General features: G+C 39.3%; 1 protein-coding gene across 1 annotated transcript in view; it reads left to right on the top strand.

The window, feature by feature from the left end:
- LOC310988780 (complement C3-like) overlaps positions 1-16,609 on the top strand; it is a 42,977-nt gene extending 26,368 nt beyond the window's left edge. The window contains exons 21-43 of the mRNA XM_083975520.1: positions 43-182; positions 1,976-2,188; positions 2,285-2,342; positions 2,422-2,511; positions 2,630-2,836; positions 2,964-3,039; positions 3,181-3,337; positions 3,443-3,535; positions 6,543-6,693; positions 6,804-6,889; positions 7,252-7,329; positions 7,503-7,658; positions 7,849-7,911; positions 8,296-8,377; positions 8,679-8,721; positions 8,968-9,058; positions 9,185-9,298; positions 13,300-13,417; positions 14,131-14,220; positions 14,556-14,648; positions 14,733-14,816; positions 14,967-15,108; positions 16,313-16,609. Of these exons, the coding sequence (XP_083831646.1) occupies positions 43-182; positions 1,976-2,188; positions 2,285-2,342; positions 2,422-2,511; positions 2,630-2,836; positions 2,964-3,039; positions 3,181-3,337; positions 3,443-3,535; positions 6,543-6,693; positions 6,804-6,889; positions 7,252-7,329; positions 7,503-7,658; positions 7,849-7,911; positions 8,296-8,377; positions 8,679-8,721; positions 8,968-9,058; positions 9,185-9,298; positions 13,300-13,417; positions 14,131-14,220; positions 14,556-14,648; positions 14,733-14,816; positions 14,967-15,108; positions 16,313-16,454 (2,567 nt within the window). The 3' untranslated portion in view covers positions 16,455-16,609. The remainder of the gene's footprint in view (positions 1-42; positions 183-1,975; positions 2,189-2,284; positions 2,343-2,421; positions 2,512-2,629; positions 2,837-2,963; positions 3,040-3,180; positions 3,338-3,442; positions 3,536-6,542; positions 6,694-6,803; positions 6,890-7,251; positions 7,330-7,502; positions 7,659-7,848; positions 7,912-8,295; positions 8,378-8,678; positions 8,722-8,967; positions 9,059-9,184; positions 9,299-13,299; positions 13,418-14,130; positions 14,221-14,555; positions 14,649-14,732; positions 14,817-14,966; positions 15,109-16,312) is intronic.
- The last annotated feature ends 697 nt before the right edge of the window (positions 16,610-17,306 follow it).

The following is a 17,306-nucleotide window of genomic DNA, read 5'->3' as shown; positions in this document are numbered from 1 at the left end:
TCACTCTCTTCTCATCCAATATTTGTTTCTCTCATTTTCAAGGCATCTGTGTGGCCAAGCCATTATCAGTAGTTGCAAGGAAAGACTTCTTTGTTAAGCTTCATCTGCCATACTCTGTTGTCCGTAAAGAGCAGGTGCAAATTAAGGCAGTTGTCTACAACTACAGAGATGACACTTCCACTGTAAGTGTGAGAAACCTTTCCAATTATTCCAACCAGAATGTGCTCTTAGCAGGGGTTGGTTAGTGTAGTTAATGTGCTGGAACCAGCTCTTTTCAGCTGAAGTTCACCAAGAGATGTTTGATGTCCTTGGCAGAAGGAAAAAAGGTAACACTTTACAATAAGGGTCCCTTAATTACCGTTAGTTAGTACATTATTAAGCATTAATATATAAACTAATGTGTTATTTAAGTAAGGGATAATGTATAGTTCGGAGGTTGTTATGGAGAAATAAACCCCGACAGGTTGTATGGAACCCCGACGCGAAGCGGAGGGGTTTCATACAACATGAAGGGGTTTATTTCTCCATAACAACCGACCAACTATACATTATCCCGCTTATTACACGGCTTACGAGTGAAATAATTAATTTGAAATGTTGATCAAAATACGACTTTCATCGATTTAAAATTGCATTTAGCGAATCTGCAAGACCGGTCACTTCCACTGTTTTGCCGAGCCTCCTCCCGTTCGTGCATTTGAAGCCTTTGATAATCAATCAGTGGATCGATGGATTACCATACACGTGTTACGATGTGTGTATTGTGTGTAGTCGTATCTGTCATAAACAAGAGATTAACTTTACTGTTTACGGGGAGCGTTTGTGTCGCGGAGCCGCGGTGCCACCGAGGCGAGAGGAGGAGAGCTGTGACACCGGGTCAGAGGCTCTGATCAGCAGGTTTGGTTTCCAGCAGGCAGCAGCGATGTGGAAGGAGCCTCCACTCTACTTGTAACAAGTTACAAGTCATTTATCTAACATCACTATTAGTCCGAAGCTGTTTAATGACGGTAAAAATGAAACACAAGGTAAATATCCTGCATAGTTTCTTTTCTGTGCTGCGCTGATCAGAGCGGCGTCCCTAGCAACGGTCTGTTATACATGACGACGGTCCGTTATACAGAAATAACAGACCGCAGAACGCAGCGCTGGACCAATCAGAGAGCAGGATTCAATAGAGCCGTGTAATAATGCTGAGTAATGCATACATTATGATAACTAATGACATTATTCAACTTTTATATTTATTAACTAACTTTGAGTAGTAAACATTAATTAACTTCTTACTAATAGGCTACATTAATTAATGTGTTTCCTAATCCTAAGTAATACATAATAATGATTGTTAATATGTCTGTAAACAGTTAATTAATGCTTAATAATGTACTAACTAACGTTAATTAAGGGACCCTTATTGTAAAGTGTATTTGTAAAGTATATATATATATATATATATATATATATATATATATATATATATATATATATATATATATATATATATATATATATATATATATATATATGTGTGTGTGTGTGTGTATGCAGCCCTGCTACATATGCAGTAAGTACTCTGCTCTTGATTGGACTTGACTGGTTGACTGGTCCAAAGTGGTAATTCTCCATCAAAGCTTTTCTAGGGAGAACTTTTCTTGTCCAGCTTAAGGGTCTTATGGCAGGAAGTCATAGCATTGTACTGTATAGAGATTAAAATCCAAGTCACAGTAATAGTTATGAAGAGATAAGAAAGCAATGAATACACAATTAATGTCAGATTTTTTAATTAGATTATACTTTATTATCAGATCACTCTGAAATTTGACTTTATGATGTGATGAAATGGAATTTAAATGCCAAAGGATTAAGTATCAGTAGGCTACACACATTATTGCATCTGCGATGTGAAGAGCTCTTTCACTGCATTCAGATGGGTAAGGATAATCTTTTCAGCCTCTTTCCTTTTTTCTTCTTTTACAAGGTGCGTGTAGACCTGATTGAAAATGAAAAAGTGTGCAGTGCAGCCTCCAGGCATGGGTTTTATCGTCAAGAGATCAGAATCCCACCCAGAAGTACACGACCAGTACCCTTCGTGATTATTCCCTCGGGGTTAGGTCTACTTGACATTGAGGTCCAAGCAGCTGTTAAAGGAAGAGATTTCAGAGATGGGGTCAAAAAGAAGCTGTTTGTGGTGGTAAGATAAACGGACTCATGTGATTGCATTTACAGTCTTGTAAAAGGTTTGCTTGAGAATAGTGATTGCAAATCAGTGTAATTGTTTGTTTTCCAGTCTGAAGGCAAACTCAAGAACAACGTGATTCCTTACACTCTTGATCCGGCAAGCAAAGGTGTAACTGAGTTTATTATTTAAGTGAACACGTGGATATTTTTATTCTTTTCATTTGCTGATACCGAACTTCCCCATAGGTGGAAAAGACGAGGCTACTATTAACAGTAGGGTTCGTTCGCAAGATTTGGTTCCAGGTGCACCTACAAGAACCATGGTTTTTGTGTCAGGTGAGATGTGTATGACAGGTATTGTAAAGAACTGACAGACAGTTGTTCTTCATGACTGAAATGACTGTTACACCGGGTTGAGACATTTTCTATTTTGTTTCTCCCTGTGTTCACACAGGACAAAATCAGATAGGTTCATTGGTGACCGACGTCATTGCTGGGAAATCACTGAGTCACATGATCCAGTTGCCATCAGGTTGTGGAGAGCAGAATATGTTCGGCATGACGATGTCTGTGATCACTACCCTATATTTAGACAAAACAGGCCAGTGGGAACAGGTCGGCGTGGACCGACGTTCTACAGCCCTCAAATACATTCAGATAGGTAGGATCTCTCTCTCTCTCGCGTGCGCTCACTCTCTCTCTCACACACACACACACACACGATAAGAAACCAAACTGGCAACTAGTTTCAGTAAAGTGAGTGAAAGGCTTCTGTGTTTTTTGTCCAGGCTACAACAATGAGCTTGCCTACCGTAAGCCTGATGGGTCATTTGCTGTGTTCACAAGTCGTCCTGGCAGCACCTGGTGAAGCATCTAAGACTGCATGAACTCCTGCACTACATACATATAAATATAATGTTTATGAATATACATTTTGCTCAAGTTATCAATCATAGTCCATGTACACGTTTTTACATTTGTTCCTCTTCCTCTTCTTTCCATAAGGCTGACAGCTTTTGTTGCAAAGGTGTTTGCGATGGCCCACAGATTGGTAGCAGTGAAAGCAGACATAGTCTGTGGCGCCCTCACTTTTCTGATGAACCAACAGGAAGACAACGGCCGGTTTAGAGATGTTGGATTTATCTATAGTCAAAACATGATTGTGCGTGCACATCTATTCTTTTCTTAGTGCTAACCACAAGTGTTATGCTATTGACTATGAATGTGATGATAATTATGGTTTTGATGTGTGTATGTGCATGTGTAGGGTGACTTGCGCGGCAAAGATTCAGATGCCTCCATGACGGCCTTCTGCCTGATGGCCATACTGGAAGCAAGGAGACTGTGTCCCCAGCTAGCTGTAAGTATCTTACTTAACTACTGTGTATATTTCTGTTGCCTCCGTCTATATCTCTCTTTTGCGATGTCTTGCTCTTTTTTCGTGGCTGCTCAAAACATGATGTTGACCATTCAACATGACTAGAATAACTTCTTGACTCGACAATAATTGGTGAAATAATTAAATAGCCTACTGTTCATGGGGCAGCCAGCACATTGGTCCAGTGGTTAACACTGTCTTGGCAATCGAATGATTTTACTGAAACAGTCATAGACACCTGTTGTGTTGTTCAGTATAGGCAATGCATGTATTGTCATACTAATAAGGCTGTTTTCGGAATGTGTTTTTCTATTTGCATACATTCTTCACATGTTGTAGCGTGGTATGCTCTCAGGGCCACTGTAGACTACTTTTTTTTCTCGCAAACACCAAGGACTATGGATTCACAACTTACAGTAAAATCACATTTTGAAGGAGTCTCGTTTCCAAAAGACCATTATGAACAAAATAGGGGTTAATGTCTTCAAATATTTTTGTACAACTCAGGCTGCTGCAGATATCCACTGCTTATCTCACATAATCTCATCATGTATCTTAACTCAGCTTAATATGGATTGTGGCCTAATTTATATGAAATGATCAGATAGATAGACTTTATTATTGGACTCCAGGTCCATTTAAAAAGAGACAAACACACACATAAAAATTGAAAGAAGACAGTCATACCAGTGTCTCCACAAGGCTGAATGGTATCTCACAGCACTGAGACCAGGATTGGACAGCAGCATTGTGGCAGCATTGTGTGTAACATGCAGTGGACAGATGAATTTATACATTAGTTTCCTCAACAGAGCATGAAATGAAATAACTCGCGCTTGACAAAACAACTCACTCACACTGCACCACCTAGGTTTTCTCATCAGAATTCATAAGCAATCATTATAGACAACCTAAAGTTTGGGAATACTTGCTTAGAGGGGCAGTATAAAGAGGATAAGAACTGTATCGGTTTCTCACAGTGTCAATACACTCACATTTAACGTCATGGCCAAGTTGTTTTGTCAAGTTAGAGTTTCTGCATCAAGATCTGGTGAGAATTTGGTAGTGAAAACACTTACCAACTTCGTATGAATCACTTTTATTTTCCTTTGTGCAGCAGTGCCAGTAATAGGTTTAGACGTGACGTCCTCCGATCAGGTTTACCAACCCACTGTTTTAGGGAAGCAGATTGTCCCTTGTTGATATTTCTCTGAGGTCGTCCCTGTTTCACGACCTGGCTCCATTTCGGCATGTAAACTGCAGCTGGACCATTACACACAGCGCTGCTGCAGGCTGGTTCAGTGTTGGTGTAACAACATCTATTGCACGTCTGTCCGTCCTGGGTGAGGGATCCCTCCTCTGTTGGTCACCCTGAGGTTTCTCCGATTTTTCCCTGTTAAAAGGGTTTCCATGGAGTTTTTCCTCAGTCGATGTGAGGGTCTAAGGACAGAGGATGTTGTTACGATGCCATGTAAAGCCCTTTGAGACAAACTGTTTGTAAAAACGGGCTATACAAATAAAATTGCCTTGCCTTGCCTTGGTCGGCACCAACAGCCTTCCATTATGATTCAGCTCCAGGTAGCAACTTTGCTGTCTATGGTCTACCACCATACGTAGGTCTTCGCCGACATCTGCCTGAAGTTTCACTGCAGTCGCTTCATCTAGCTCAGCAGGTTAAACACATCCAGGTAGTTGAAAGACACAGGCGGCAACTCATCAAGGTAATGGGAGACGAATCAAGGGATATTATCTACAGAAAAGAAAATTGAATTTGAGCCCACTCTGGGTCATAAAATTAGTGTAATAACTCATCTATCAGACGATGTAGCCCAAACTTTGTGCAAAATTCTATTTTTGATTAAATCCGGGATGAAAGTGGGGTTTTTTTTTCGCATTGGATAACGCCAGGTTCACACCGGACGCGGAAGCGCCGTGAAGCGGAGCGTCTGGTCTGAACTATACCATCGGTTAACAACGGCGCCGAAAGGAAGCGGTCTCCGTTCCGCGGCTATTCGCTGCGCTTCCGCGTCTGGTGTGAACCCGGCGTAATGCCACACAGATGCTGGATCCGTCATCCGTCAATCAAACGTCTGAGACACACACACACCAGGCTTGGTCTCGCCCCAAGCTTTGAATATCCCGCCCGCTTGATAGCGACCAATCAAATTTGTTTTCCTTACTCGGGTAAACTTGTGCGGCAACTCGTGACAACTCGGCGCGACAAACAGGACAAACGGCCATTTTTGTACACCTTTAACACTTTTAGCCAACAGTTGATATCATTAGCATCCTTTGCTTAGTGTCAGGACAGAGTTTAAACAGCACCTTCTTAGAAGACTTGATCCACTCAGAGTCGAAGGCATTCAAGGCTAAAAGGACTATTTCATCCTGCATCATCGTTTTGATTTTAACTGCAAGAAAATTGAGAAACTTGTCTTCTACAATAACTTGATCATCAGTCTTGTAGATTGTCGGTTTTAATTGAGCCCGCTGGCGCAAGTCAGGAGCTTTTGATCTACGACGCATGCTATCCTCCATTTTCTGTTTGTTGTGAACTTTGCAGCAATGACTAATGATTAATATAAAAGCTTGTGTTTCTTGTCTCAGAACAAATAATCATATCTCAAAGCTTCTGTTGCTGTTTCGTTGCAGAGGTGTGTTATTCTGACACTTTATTTCCTGTTTTGGTTGCCATAATTACAAAGGAGCCACAACAGCAAATTTGTTGAACTATCCAGGAGCAATAACAGAATGGGCTCAGAACCGTATGCAGTCACAAGAGCAGTAGTTGCTCTCCCTCTCTTTGCCATGGAGTCTGCAGTGGCATCAGTTGCTGTCTGAAAGTACTTGTGGTGCTGGGAATTTATTTCACACCTGGTTGTAGCTCTTGTCATTGTGCAGTTCCATTTGAAGACAGGTGATGATTTGAATGACTCTTTCTCAGCCCTTAGATATGATTATCTGAAAGTGGTCTCTTCCTCCTTTACAGAACCTGCAAAGCAGTAGAGACAAAGCCGTTGGATACCTGGAAATGCGTCTGCCTGGCATCACCAACCCTTATGCTTATACGATAACATCATATGCCCTGGCTTTGCAAAACAAATTAGACCGTCGGCTTCTGAAGAAATTCATGTCTCCAGGTTTTGTGACACAATAATCAGGAAACAATGACATTTATCAAGAGACTTCATAAACATCCATAGAAGAAGCTTAATTGATTGATAATTGATGATTCTTCTGTCCTCTTCAGACTCAACCCACTGGCATGTGCCTGACTCAAGAATGTTCACAATTGAGGCAACAGCGTATGGTCTTTTGGCTCTGGTAGAGGTCAAGGTGAGTCATGCTTTGGCAAGAGCACAATTCAATAGAGTCATCCTTCATGCAACCTCAGAGACAGAGCCAATGGTGGATGACAAGACCCACTTTTCTCGAGAAATATCTAATGTAGACTTGTAGCCCCTCAACTATCATCATCATTTCAATTCAAACAGTGTTAGATCCAAAGTTCAAAGTATTTTATTTGTCGTTGCCACAAGAGGTCATACAAAAACGAGACAGCCCCAGACATTCTGTTTTAAGTATGTGACACCACCCAAAAATATAATTTGTCTTTAGCTATACTCATGATGACTGCTGATATGATACAATTTCATTAATTGTACTGCAACTCTTTGTCTCAACTTTCATTGTTAAAGGCTTTGGACGAAGCCAAACCTGTCGTCAGATGGTTCCAGCAAAATCAGGATCATTTAGGAAGCTATTATTCCACGCAAGTAGGAGTCTCTCTCTCTCCCCTTTTTTCTCTTTGCCACAGTACATTTAGGTCTCTTTCTTGTGAAGTTATGTTTATTTTTGTTAGTTACTCTCAGCAGCACCTTGTAACCTACTAATCAAAAGTATGAGTCTCACTTTGTCTCATTCTGATTGTCATTGTTTCCTTCTCCAGGTTACTATAATGGTATACCAGGCAATAGCTGCGTACTGGAGTAGTGTTACTGATGAACCATATGATTTGAATATTAACCTTCACCTTCCAAGAAGGAGCGGAGTTACCAATCTCTTCATCAACAGAGATAACTACATGACCACTAGAAGCGATGAGGTGAAAATCAACACATAAACAATTGAGATGAAAATTAATTCAAATGAAGTTCAGGATGGGTTAGGGGGAGTGGGAGCAGGAAAAAATCCAAAACAAGATGGTAGATGCATGATCAAGCACAGCCTAAGGAGCTCAAATTATACTCAAAGGCCCTAACATGTGAATACATGCGTCTTTCAAAACCCAACAGTTAGATTTCATAAACGAGGATGTGAGAGTGGTTGCCACTGGAACTGGACAAGCAACAGTGAAAGTGAGTATAGCAGTGTGAGTCTGAGTCTGTTTGGTTCATTAGATGTTTATTGTTCTGCACCTAAATAAAACCTTTCAACATAGTCTTCAAGTGTTGTAATTTGGTATGTAATCAACAGTCCCTCTAACTGAAAGCTACTGATTAGTGTCAGAAAATAATGAAAATACAGACCTAACATCATAGCTTCTCACTAAATAAACCAAACCCACAGGTTTGCTCAAACACTAAAGATTTGTCTTTACCCAATTGCCCTACTCCCAGTGATTCCACATTCATAGACCTTTGCCATTATGAGGACTGCTGGTACAGAAACAATAGCATAATCTGTGAAATTGTGACCTAAATTATAAGAAATTGAGATTAAGAACTGTTTCAATGTGACAGGTGGTGTCATATTATTACGCCCAGATTAGACAAGGGGACAGCAACTGCAAAAAGTTTGACCTCAATGTGACATTCACCCAAGGTAATTCTGTTTTGTTCTGTTTTATGGTGATTGCCTTTTCTGCCCTGGTGTGCAAAATACTGGGAGGAAAAAATACAAATAGTTTGATTTCGCACACACAGGTATTGATAAGTTTAAACATCTCTTCCTGTTAGACCATTTGTCTTTATTTTCTGGCTATTTTCTGTGTGTCATGCTTGTATTTGTTATTTGTTATTTATGTGTTTTTCTTGTCATATTGTGTTTTCTTCAGTGGTTGTGGTCTAATTTTTATTATCTGAATGTCATTTCATGTTTTCTCCAATGTTTTGCCCTATCATAGATGAGTATGAAGAAACTATATACACGCTGACCATAAAGTTTAAGTGAGTACAATGAAGAAATCATTTTGGACATATTTGAACAGTATTTTCTAACTACCTGTGAAACCTCAATTTTCTTTAATGCTTCATTTTCATTCATGCATTGATTTAATGTTGTCACTGTTGTTGTTTTTCCCCCCAATAATGATACACTACTTCTTTCCATTCTGAAATATTTATTAAGTTATTTGGGTTTAGTTTTGCCTTTTTTTTCCATTATTCTAATTATTCTATCTATTCTGTATACAGGTATTTGGACAAAGAGCATGATGCAGATATGGCAATATTGAATATTGCCTTACTTACTGGCTTTGTGCCTGACAAAAATGACCTGAACTTAGTAAGACTTGCATACACGCAGTGTTTAATTATCACTGTTGATTATTGGTGTAAACATGATTTGTTTTAAAATTATGAGGATTGTCTTGTTGATTGTGTAGCTTAGATTGTGTGTCTCTGTGTGCAGTTGTCCAAAGGACCTTCCCGAGTCATTCAAAGGTATGAGACCAACACAGAAGGGTCATCTGAAGATACAGACCAGAGCAGAGACAGAGGCACGCTCATCATGTACTTAAATAAGGTAAGAAGAGAAATAATGACTCTGTATTCACCATTTCTATACCATATTATTCATTTGTAAAATCTTTAGTTATTCATATTTGAATGTCCAATTATGTATCAATCAGTGGGACACCTGATAGCCCAAAAGTCATAAATTGGTTGTGTGAAAATCAACTCTGCATATTATGAAATATGATGGTACTTTGAAACAACTGTGCTGTGATAACATTAGGAAAAAGTTCATTTGACATTGCCGTCAAAGTGGCCAAAAGATAACTACTATTGCACTATTCCATTTGGAGATAACGACTATGCCAGAATGGCAAAACAATTGGCTCTGAAATGACCAGAGTTTGTAATTGTGTTAAAATATCACAGGTATGCACGTGACGTCACGGTACTCGGAAGCCGCTGTGGAACGTCCACTGAGTGGCAAAAAGACGAGTGGCAGAGCCGCCAAAGTTCGTTTAAAAACGATCAAGTAACGAAGCGATTTTCTCCAAGCCCACACAAGTCTGACATGTCTAGCTTTGCCAGCATGCAAAACTGAAATAGCAGCACTCACAAACTCACGCTGAAGAAAGCCAAGGGCTGAAACGCGTCCGTCAGGCATTGCTGTGCGTTCAATAAATGTTTCAAGATTATTTTGTGAGTGCTGCTATTTCAGTTTTTTCTTGTTTCGATTTTTGAGCCGGTGTCGTGCCAAGGTGCTTATCCCCGATAGGAAGTGTTCTCCCTGGCCGCGGGAGCGCGCATGCATCCAGCGAAGGTGAAACTAAGATACTGCACTTGATTTCATCTAAATAAAAGGAAACTACGTACATTTGAGTTGTTTGATTTATCGTTTTAGTGTTCTAGTTTTATCAACGAGGTTTTGCAAAGTGGCTTGTCTATCAAAATAAATGATTTAATCTGTAGGATACGTGTTAATCAACGCACTATTCACTACGCTGAATTGAGAATGTACTGAAACACCGAGCCAAGCACATGTGTTACTATAACGTGACATATAATGCGCTATGATGCACAATTTGTTAAATAAAATAAACTCCCCTTTTCAAAATCAAGATCGCTGTAATTACTGTATTTGCTGGCCTTCCTCTTTTCCATTCAAAGATACAGGGTTCTGACCATCAAATCATTTATTCTGTGTAGGCTATTATTCAGACCATTTTAATGAGCAAGTTTCCTCAATTCAGTGTAGTAAATAGGCCTAATGTGTTGAATAACAGATACAGATTTACTTAAAATGGTCTGAGTAATACATAGAATAAATGACTTGGTCATTTCACCAGTCCAACACAGGGGGGGATACGTTTCATGGCAGGCAGAAAATATAGATTGCACAATAACAGCAGCCTGTCTGTCACTCTGCAGGTACCGCGGTCACACTGTGTGTTACAGGATTGTCAGTGTCCGTGGAGCAGACGGTTTTGGGGAGCTGGTTGTCCATTCCTTTTGATATCAACTTGTTTTGATCATATTTTATCCAGTTTATGAGTCCACCGCTATCCGCCAGCATGTTGTCGGGAGGTTTGTTTTGCCACTCAGTCATGGATGTATTAGATCCATGCACTCAGTCCAAACGGAAGGGGCGTTGCCGAGGGCAACGTGACGTAAATGCATACCCTCTATTGAGAATTAAGTGTTTAAATCATAACATCACAGGAGCTAATTGGTAACAGCCATGTATAAAGTGAATGTAAACAGATCACTTTGCCTTTCTGAGGTTGATTTTACCCCGTGATTTTTTACTTTCCGTTTGTGTTAAACAGATGTGCTGTATCGCCTCCATTATTAGTTTTTCTTCATCCACAACGTCCTTGTAGTACCCTCTGACTGATAGATGACCTGCTTGTGCCAACAGTTGAAACTAATGTTTACAAGTAATGACATAAAAAAAACGTATAAAAACTGCCCTTATTAAAAAAAGTACTTATTACCAGGATAAAACTAAAAGCAGGGACCCAAGAATATGCAGGAACTCTGCATCAGGCATGAACACAGTGGAATAACGCAGGGTAGCCTACTAATGCAGACGATCCGGCAAAGGATAATGGGAAAACACTGAGGTTAAATACAGAAGGAGCAACAAGGCAGAGGTGGGATAATCAACACAGATGAGACACATCATTTAGGAAATCCCATGAGGGAGCGCACAGGAAGACAAGACAGGACGTTTTTTATGTTGGCACATATTTAAGAGTTATATATAAGTGAAATATGTGTAAAAGCTGTTAAACAAAGATGCAGTTAAATGTTAAAATGTCAGTAACAACATTATGTAATTCTATTTGATTAAAATGTGTGGCAATGCCATATATAGTGGGATGTTCAAATGTCAGAGAATGAACAATATTTGAACACATACACAAGTAATTGTATGAACTGTAATGGCTTTAATAAGTATTCGTTAGTACATGGTATCGGCAAGTACTCAGATGCAGAGATGTTCACAAGTTTTTTTTTGCAAGTCTAAGTCAAGTCTCAAGTCTTTGGTCACGAGTCCAAGTCAAGTCTCAAGTTTCTAAAAAATAAAAGTCTCCTGTCTCTTCTGGTTGTAATGACCCTTTATCATCTGCTGCTATCTGGTCTACTAAGGATACTGCACAGCTATATCTAAGAGATTCAAAGCATTTACTGTAGGTTATTATCACTCCTTTATACAGTATTGATTAGTTGTTTATTATATGATCACTTTAAACAGGATATTGCAATGCAATATGAAGAAAACACATAATGAAAGCTTTCCTTTAAAGGAAACTGTATTCTGAGTCAAGAAAGAATCAAGGCTGCTCTGCCCCTCTGCACTGGCCTTTTCTCTTTTTTTTATTTTTGCTTTGTTGAATTCAGAAAACCCAGATGAACAACATGGAAAATGATTTAGGCTGTTAATTATAGGTCATTAGATCTGGATGGTATATCTCACATCTTTATGTGCAGCAAAACCTTTCTGGAACCGCATGTTTCTGAGAGAAGAACTGGTTGTTATTTTTTTAATTAGCTCCGTCAACTCATGGGGGCGTGTCGACACTTACAGTCTTCCATACGGGCCTTCAGTCATATTTCGCAGCAAAAACATAAATAAACAGGAGGATTTAGCCTACAGTCGCCTGATATGTGCCAGTCATGCAGCAGCTAGTCCCCGTGAAGGAAGGTCTGACAACAAACGGACGTTGTACCTCACATGTAGGCTACGGACGGTGCCGCTATTAAAAAAAAGCCGGTTCACAGTCGCCTGTCACTCACCCGCAGCTGACTGCGCTGTCAGAGGAGCTCTGCTGCTCCTCTCTCTTTAGACACTGGTGTTTGGCTGCACTCTGTAGGAGTTCAATATGAAGATCTAACCTCCATCTGAATAACGTTACCGGCCATGTGGCGCTGCTCCGCTAGTGGTGTGTTAACGGCAAAAAAAAAAAAAAAAAAAAGATCTTCGGTCGTCCTGTCAGGAGGGAGGCACGAGCCAAAACAATAATGATTGTTCACGAGTCTCAAAACACGAGTCCAAGTCAAGTCTGAAGTCTCTGTGGGTGCGACTTAAGTGCGACTCGAGTTCGAGTCGCAAACTCGAGTCCCCATCTCTGCTCAGATGCAAGTACTCGTATTCGCACTCGTACTAGGTTTGAAAGAATGTGGCACCCCTAGTATTAATTCTTTAAATTCACTTAGAGTTAGCCTTTTTCAGAGTTTTACAAAGGTATTATAGGGTGATGGACATATGAGGGGCACTTTAACTTTGGCCTTGAATCAATCTCGACTTCAAACATGGTACCAAAATCAGGAATGCAAATTTGCCATAGCATCGTCATTGTAGCTACCTTGTGAATATACTGAGAGGTTATTTAGATTTAGTAGTTAGTTAGTTTCACTTACACTTCTTTTTATAATGACCACTTGAAAGTTGCCTTTATCTCCTCATTGTCTTTATGCACGTGAATTTAATGCAGTACAGATATGAAATGGTATTTAACCATTTCTCTCTCTTTCTCTCACATTCTACCTTCGTACATTTCTTCATAGGTTTCTCACACAGAAGTAGAAGAGATCACCTTTAAGCTCCATCAGAAGGATTTGGGTGCCCGCCTACAACCAGCTGCTGTGACCATCTATGAATATTATGACCTTCAAAATCAAAACGGTGAGTTTCAAAGCCATCCAGCAACATAGGGTACTGCTTCATGGAAGAGTCAACCAGTTGAGATCATTACATCATTAGGGTACTTTAAACCATAAGTTTAATCGCTCTCTCTCTATGTCACGATCAGTGTGTGTGGTCATTGTCTTTTTGTGATTGTGCACCTCGGTGTTCCCTTAAGGGGAGGAATGGGGAGTGATATGCGTTCAGTGAGGCAAGCGAACAGTGGCACCACACAGTTTTTTGTTGTGTTTATCATATTTTACCATAACTCACCTTTATGGAGTGGTCCTGTGGATATACAGTGGATATACATACCCATGTGGACGATCTAGATCCTCATCTGACAAACAGTGAGGTGATCTCTTGTTCTTGATTCTCTTCTTCCTTTGTGTGAGGCACTTCACTTTATTACGACAAGTGCTATGTAAATATATATAAATATATAAATAAGTTTATTTAATGGTGTGGTAACACCTGTACAGTACTTTGTAATGTATGTAATATCATGTATTTTACATTTGAGTTTCAACATTCAAAGATGTTAAAATAAAATAAAATACCTGTGTTAATAACTTTATTAGATTGTGTTTGTATCAAGATCAACAGTTTAAAGGAGTCATTCATTGTTGCAAAAAATCTCTTTTCTTATTTATTTCTGATGGACTGTGGTGCTTTAAACAACCGACAGAAACTAATTGTATATCCTGTTGCAGATACAAATTGTGTGAGATTCTACCACCCACAAAGGCCAAGTGGAGAGCTGCTGATGCTGTGTAGACATGGTGAATGCACATGTGCTGAAGGTAATGTAAACTCTTAAAGAAGCACTTAAAGCAACATTATGCAACATTTCTACCATATATTTTCTTTATTTACAAAATAAAACTGCTGCATTAATGAATGGGCATGCCGCATGCATATTTGAGACCAGATTGGCACTAATCTGAGAGGAATGTGATATCAACAACAGAGCGAAAACTAGTACGAGATTATTGCTTAAGTGATGGAAGACAATTAGGGCCTCAGTAACTTCTAGACTGGTGTTTACTGCAAAATAGCGTGAGAAGCTCTCCACATGTGCTCACTTGATTTAAGCAGTTGTTGGTTTTTTTTGCTTTTTGCCCATGCAAATTTCTAGAGGAATGCACAAAGCAGAAGAAGGAAAAAGTCACCAATGATGAGCGTGTCGCTCAATCTTGTCTGAGTACCCAGGACACTAAAACAGATTTTGGTAAGAGCAAGTGAGCAAGTGAGTGAGTGAGTGAGCAAGTGAGTGAGTGAATTAACAATCATGCTGCAATTTGTCTGTTCTCAGTGTTCAAAGTGAAAGTGATTAACATAACAGAGGAAGTGTCCACTGATGTTTTCACCATGGAGGTTGTCCAGGTCATCAAGGAGGGTGGGTATTTATCTCCTTTGAAACCTTCATGTTTTGAACTGATGTGAGATATATTGCATTGATGGATACAAGAAAACAACAGTGTCATTGTGATATGTATTTTATTACATTTAATGAGCTTCTTTCTTTTATCTTGGATGTTACTGACAGGCACTGACAGGGGCGTATCTGGTCGCCAACGTGAATTCCTCAGTTATAAACACTGCAAATGGGCCCTAAATCTGTTACTTGGCAAAACCTATCTTATTATGGGCGCGGACAGAGACATTATGATCGACAAGCTGACTCGAACGTGAGTTTAGTGTGTGTGTGTGTGTGTGTGTGTGTGTGTGTGTGTGTGTGTGTGTGTGTGTGTGTGTGTGTGTGTGTGTGTGTGTGTGTGTGTGTGTGTGTGTGTGTGTGTGTGTGTGTGTGTGTGTGTGTGTGAGTGGGATAGAGACTTAAGCAATATCACACGAGAGGGAGTGCTGTTGTACTGTATATCAGCACGGGTGTGATTCGGTCGTAGGCACGAGGCCGCAGATAATCATACAGTTCAACAGCACGACCTCGAGTGTGATATTGCTTTTATACAACAGTGCTACGAGCGCATTTTAGAACAGTAATAAACTATATATCTATCGCTCTGTTGTATAATGTGTTGTGTATTATGACATTGTTGCCTTCCTTTGATGTCTGGTGTTGGTATCTTGCAAGCATTGTTTATGTATGGTTTCTCAGTCATACACCTTTTCATGAATAGAAACTAGGGATGTCACGATTACAAATTTTCTTGGTACGATTATTGTCAGAGAAATAATCACGGTATTATGATTATCACGATTATTATGCATTAATTCATTTCACAACACTATGAATGTGTAAAATCAAATATAGTCAAAATATAATTACATTACTCATTGTTTACACAAAATATTTCAAGTATCTATTACTGTAATATAGGACAAATTATTAATCCCCAGGGGAATTGTTTGAAATATTCAGGTCATAAATTGTCATCTATACCAAATGTTTACGTTTATTTTAATCATTTTTTGTTTTATTTTGATACAAATGACACGCTAACATTTCAATTCCTACCGATTCAATGTTAGGTTAGTTAAATGGACCAGAATCTGAGCATTCACCTTTATTTTTGCGCACATCAGCCGATATGGTTCCAACATAATCTTATTTGGGGAGTGACGGTATTTAGGAATCTTTACGATCAATTAATTGTGGCGTTTAATACCACAATTAATTGTGAAAACAAGTAATTGTGACATCCCTAATAGAAACACAACTTTGTACAAGTTGTGATTTTTGTGATAATTCAATTATCAATTCTCTAAAAGGATAAAATACAGACAGACAGATAGACAGACAGACAGACAGACAGACAGACAGACAGACAGACAGACAGACAGACAGACAGACAGACAGACAGATAGATAGATAGAAGTATTCCCTGACAAATACATAATCTCCTATTCTCTTTTTCACTTTGATCTCCTCAGTTTTCTGTATGTACTTGGTGAAAGAACCTGGATCGAGTACTGGCCGACAGATGCAGAGTGTCAGACTGACGAACACGCCGATGTCTGTAAGGGCATAACAGAGTTGAAGTTCAAGTATGACAACCTTTTATGTAGGCAGTAATGAATTACAAAGACATAAAATGCCCTTTTAAAAAAGTTTGAAATACATGTTTTTAATTGTGTAAAGTTTGCATTACTCTCATGTCAAATCGATTTGGGACACATGTTGTGGAAATGTGTCATTGATAATGTTGATTAAATTGTAATGGGCTTTTATCTCATGGTCTCTGTCTCATATAATCATATCATATCATTACAACATATGAGCAGTGCAGCTGCATAGATGGCAGTGTTTGGTGTCAATAAGATTGGTACAAATGACTTTCATGTTTCCCAAAGAACTTGATAACTTTAAATTGTGATTCCCTGACTCCTCTTATAGGGCCAGTGTAATGTTTATATTTATAGTTTTGAGTGAAATGTCTCAATATTTATTGGATGAAAAGCCATGAAATTTGGCACAGGTATGATAAGTGACTCATTGCATATTTGTCTAGCACCTGAACTGTGGTCAAAAACTAAATTTTCCAAACCTTTTGTACATGGCCAACAACCTGAAAACCTAATTCTGACCAGCCTGGGCTCTACTTTTCCATAAAAGAGCAATTGAAATGCTGCAACACTTGTAGAATATATTGTAACTATCCACAAGTTTCAGAACGTCATCTATGGTCAAAACTGGCTTCCGGTTTGCCGGTTTGGTGGAATTTTACATTTACGTTTCCATGGTTTTCAGTCGTTGTCATAGTTGCGGTAAACGCATGGATCTATTAACGCTGGCTTTTAACACGGATGTCAATTTGTGTGATATCCACAGTTAAAAGCTGGTTTGATGATCCATGCGTTTTACAGATTTTCATTGAAAAAAAAAAAAAAGAAATCCATGCATTTACCGCGACTACCGAAACCATGG

Source organism: Trachurus trachurus (genome assembly GCF_905171665.1).
Source record: "Trachurus trachurus genome assembly, chromosome: 1".
In the NCBI taxonomy this organism is placed as follows: Eukaryota; Metazoa; Chordata; class Actinopteri; order Carangiformes; family Carangidae; genus Trachurus; species Trachurus trachurus.
The sequence above is the reverse complement of the archived record's forward strand: the minus strand, read 5'-3'. Positions and strand labels throughout refer to the sequence as shown.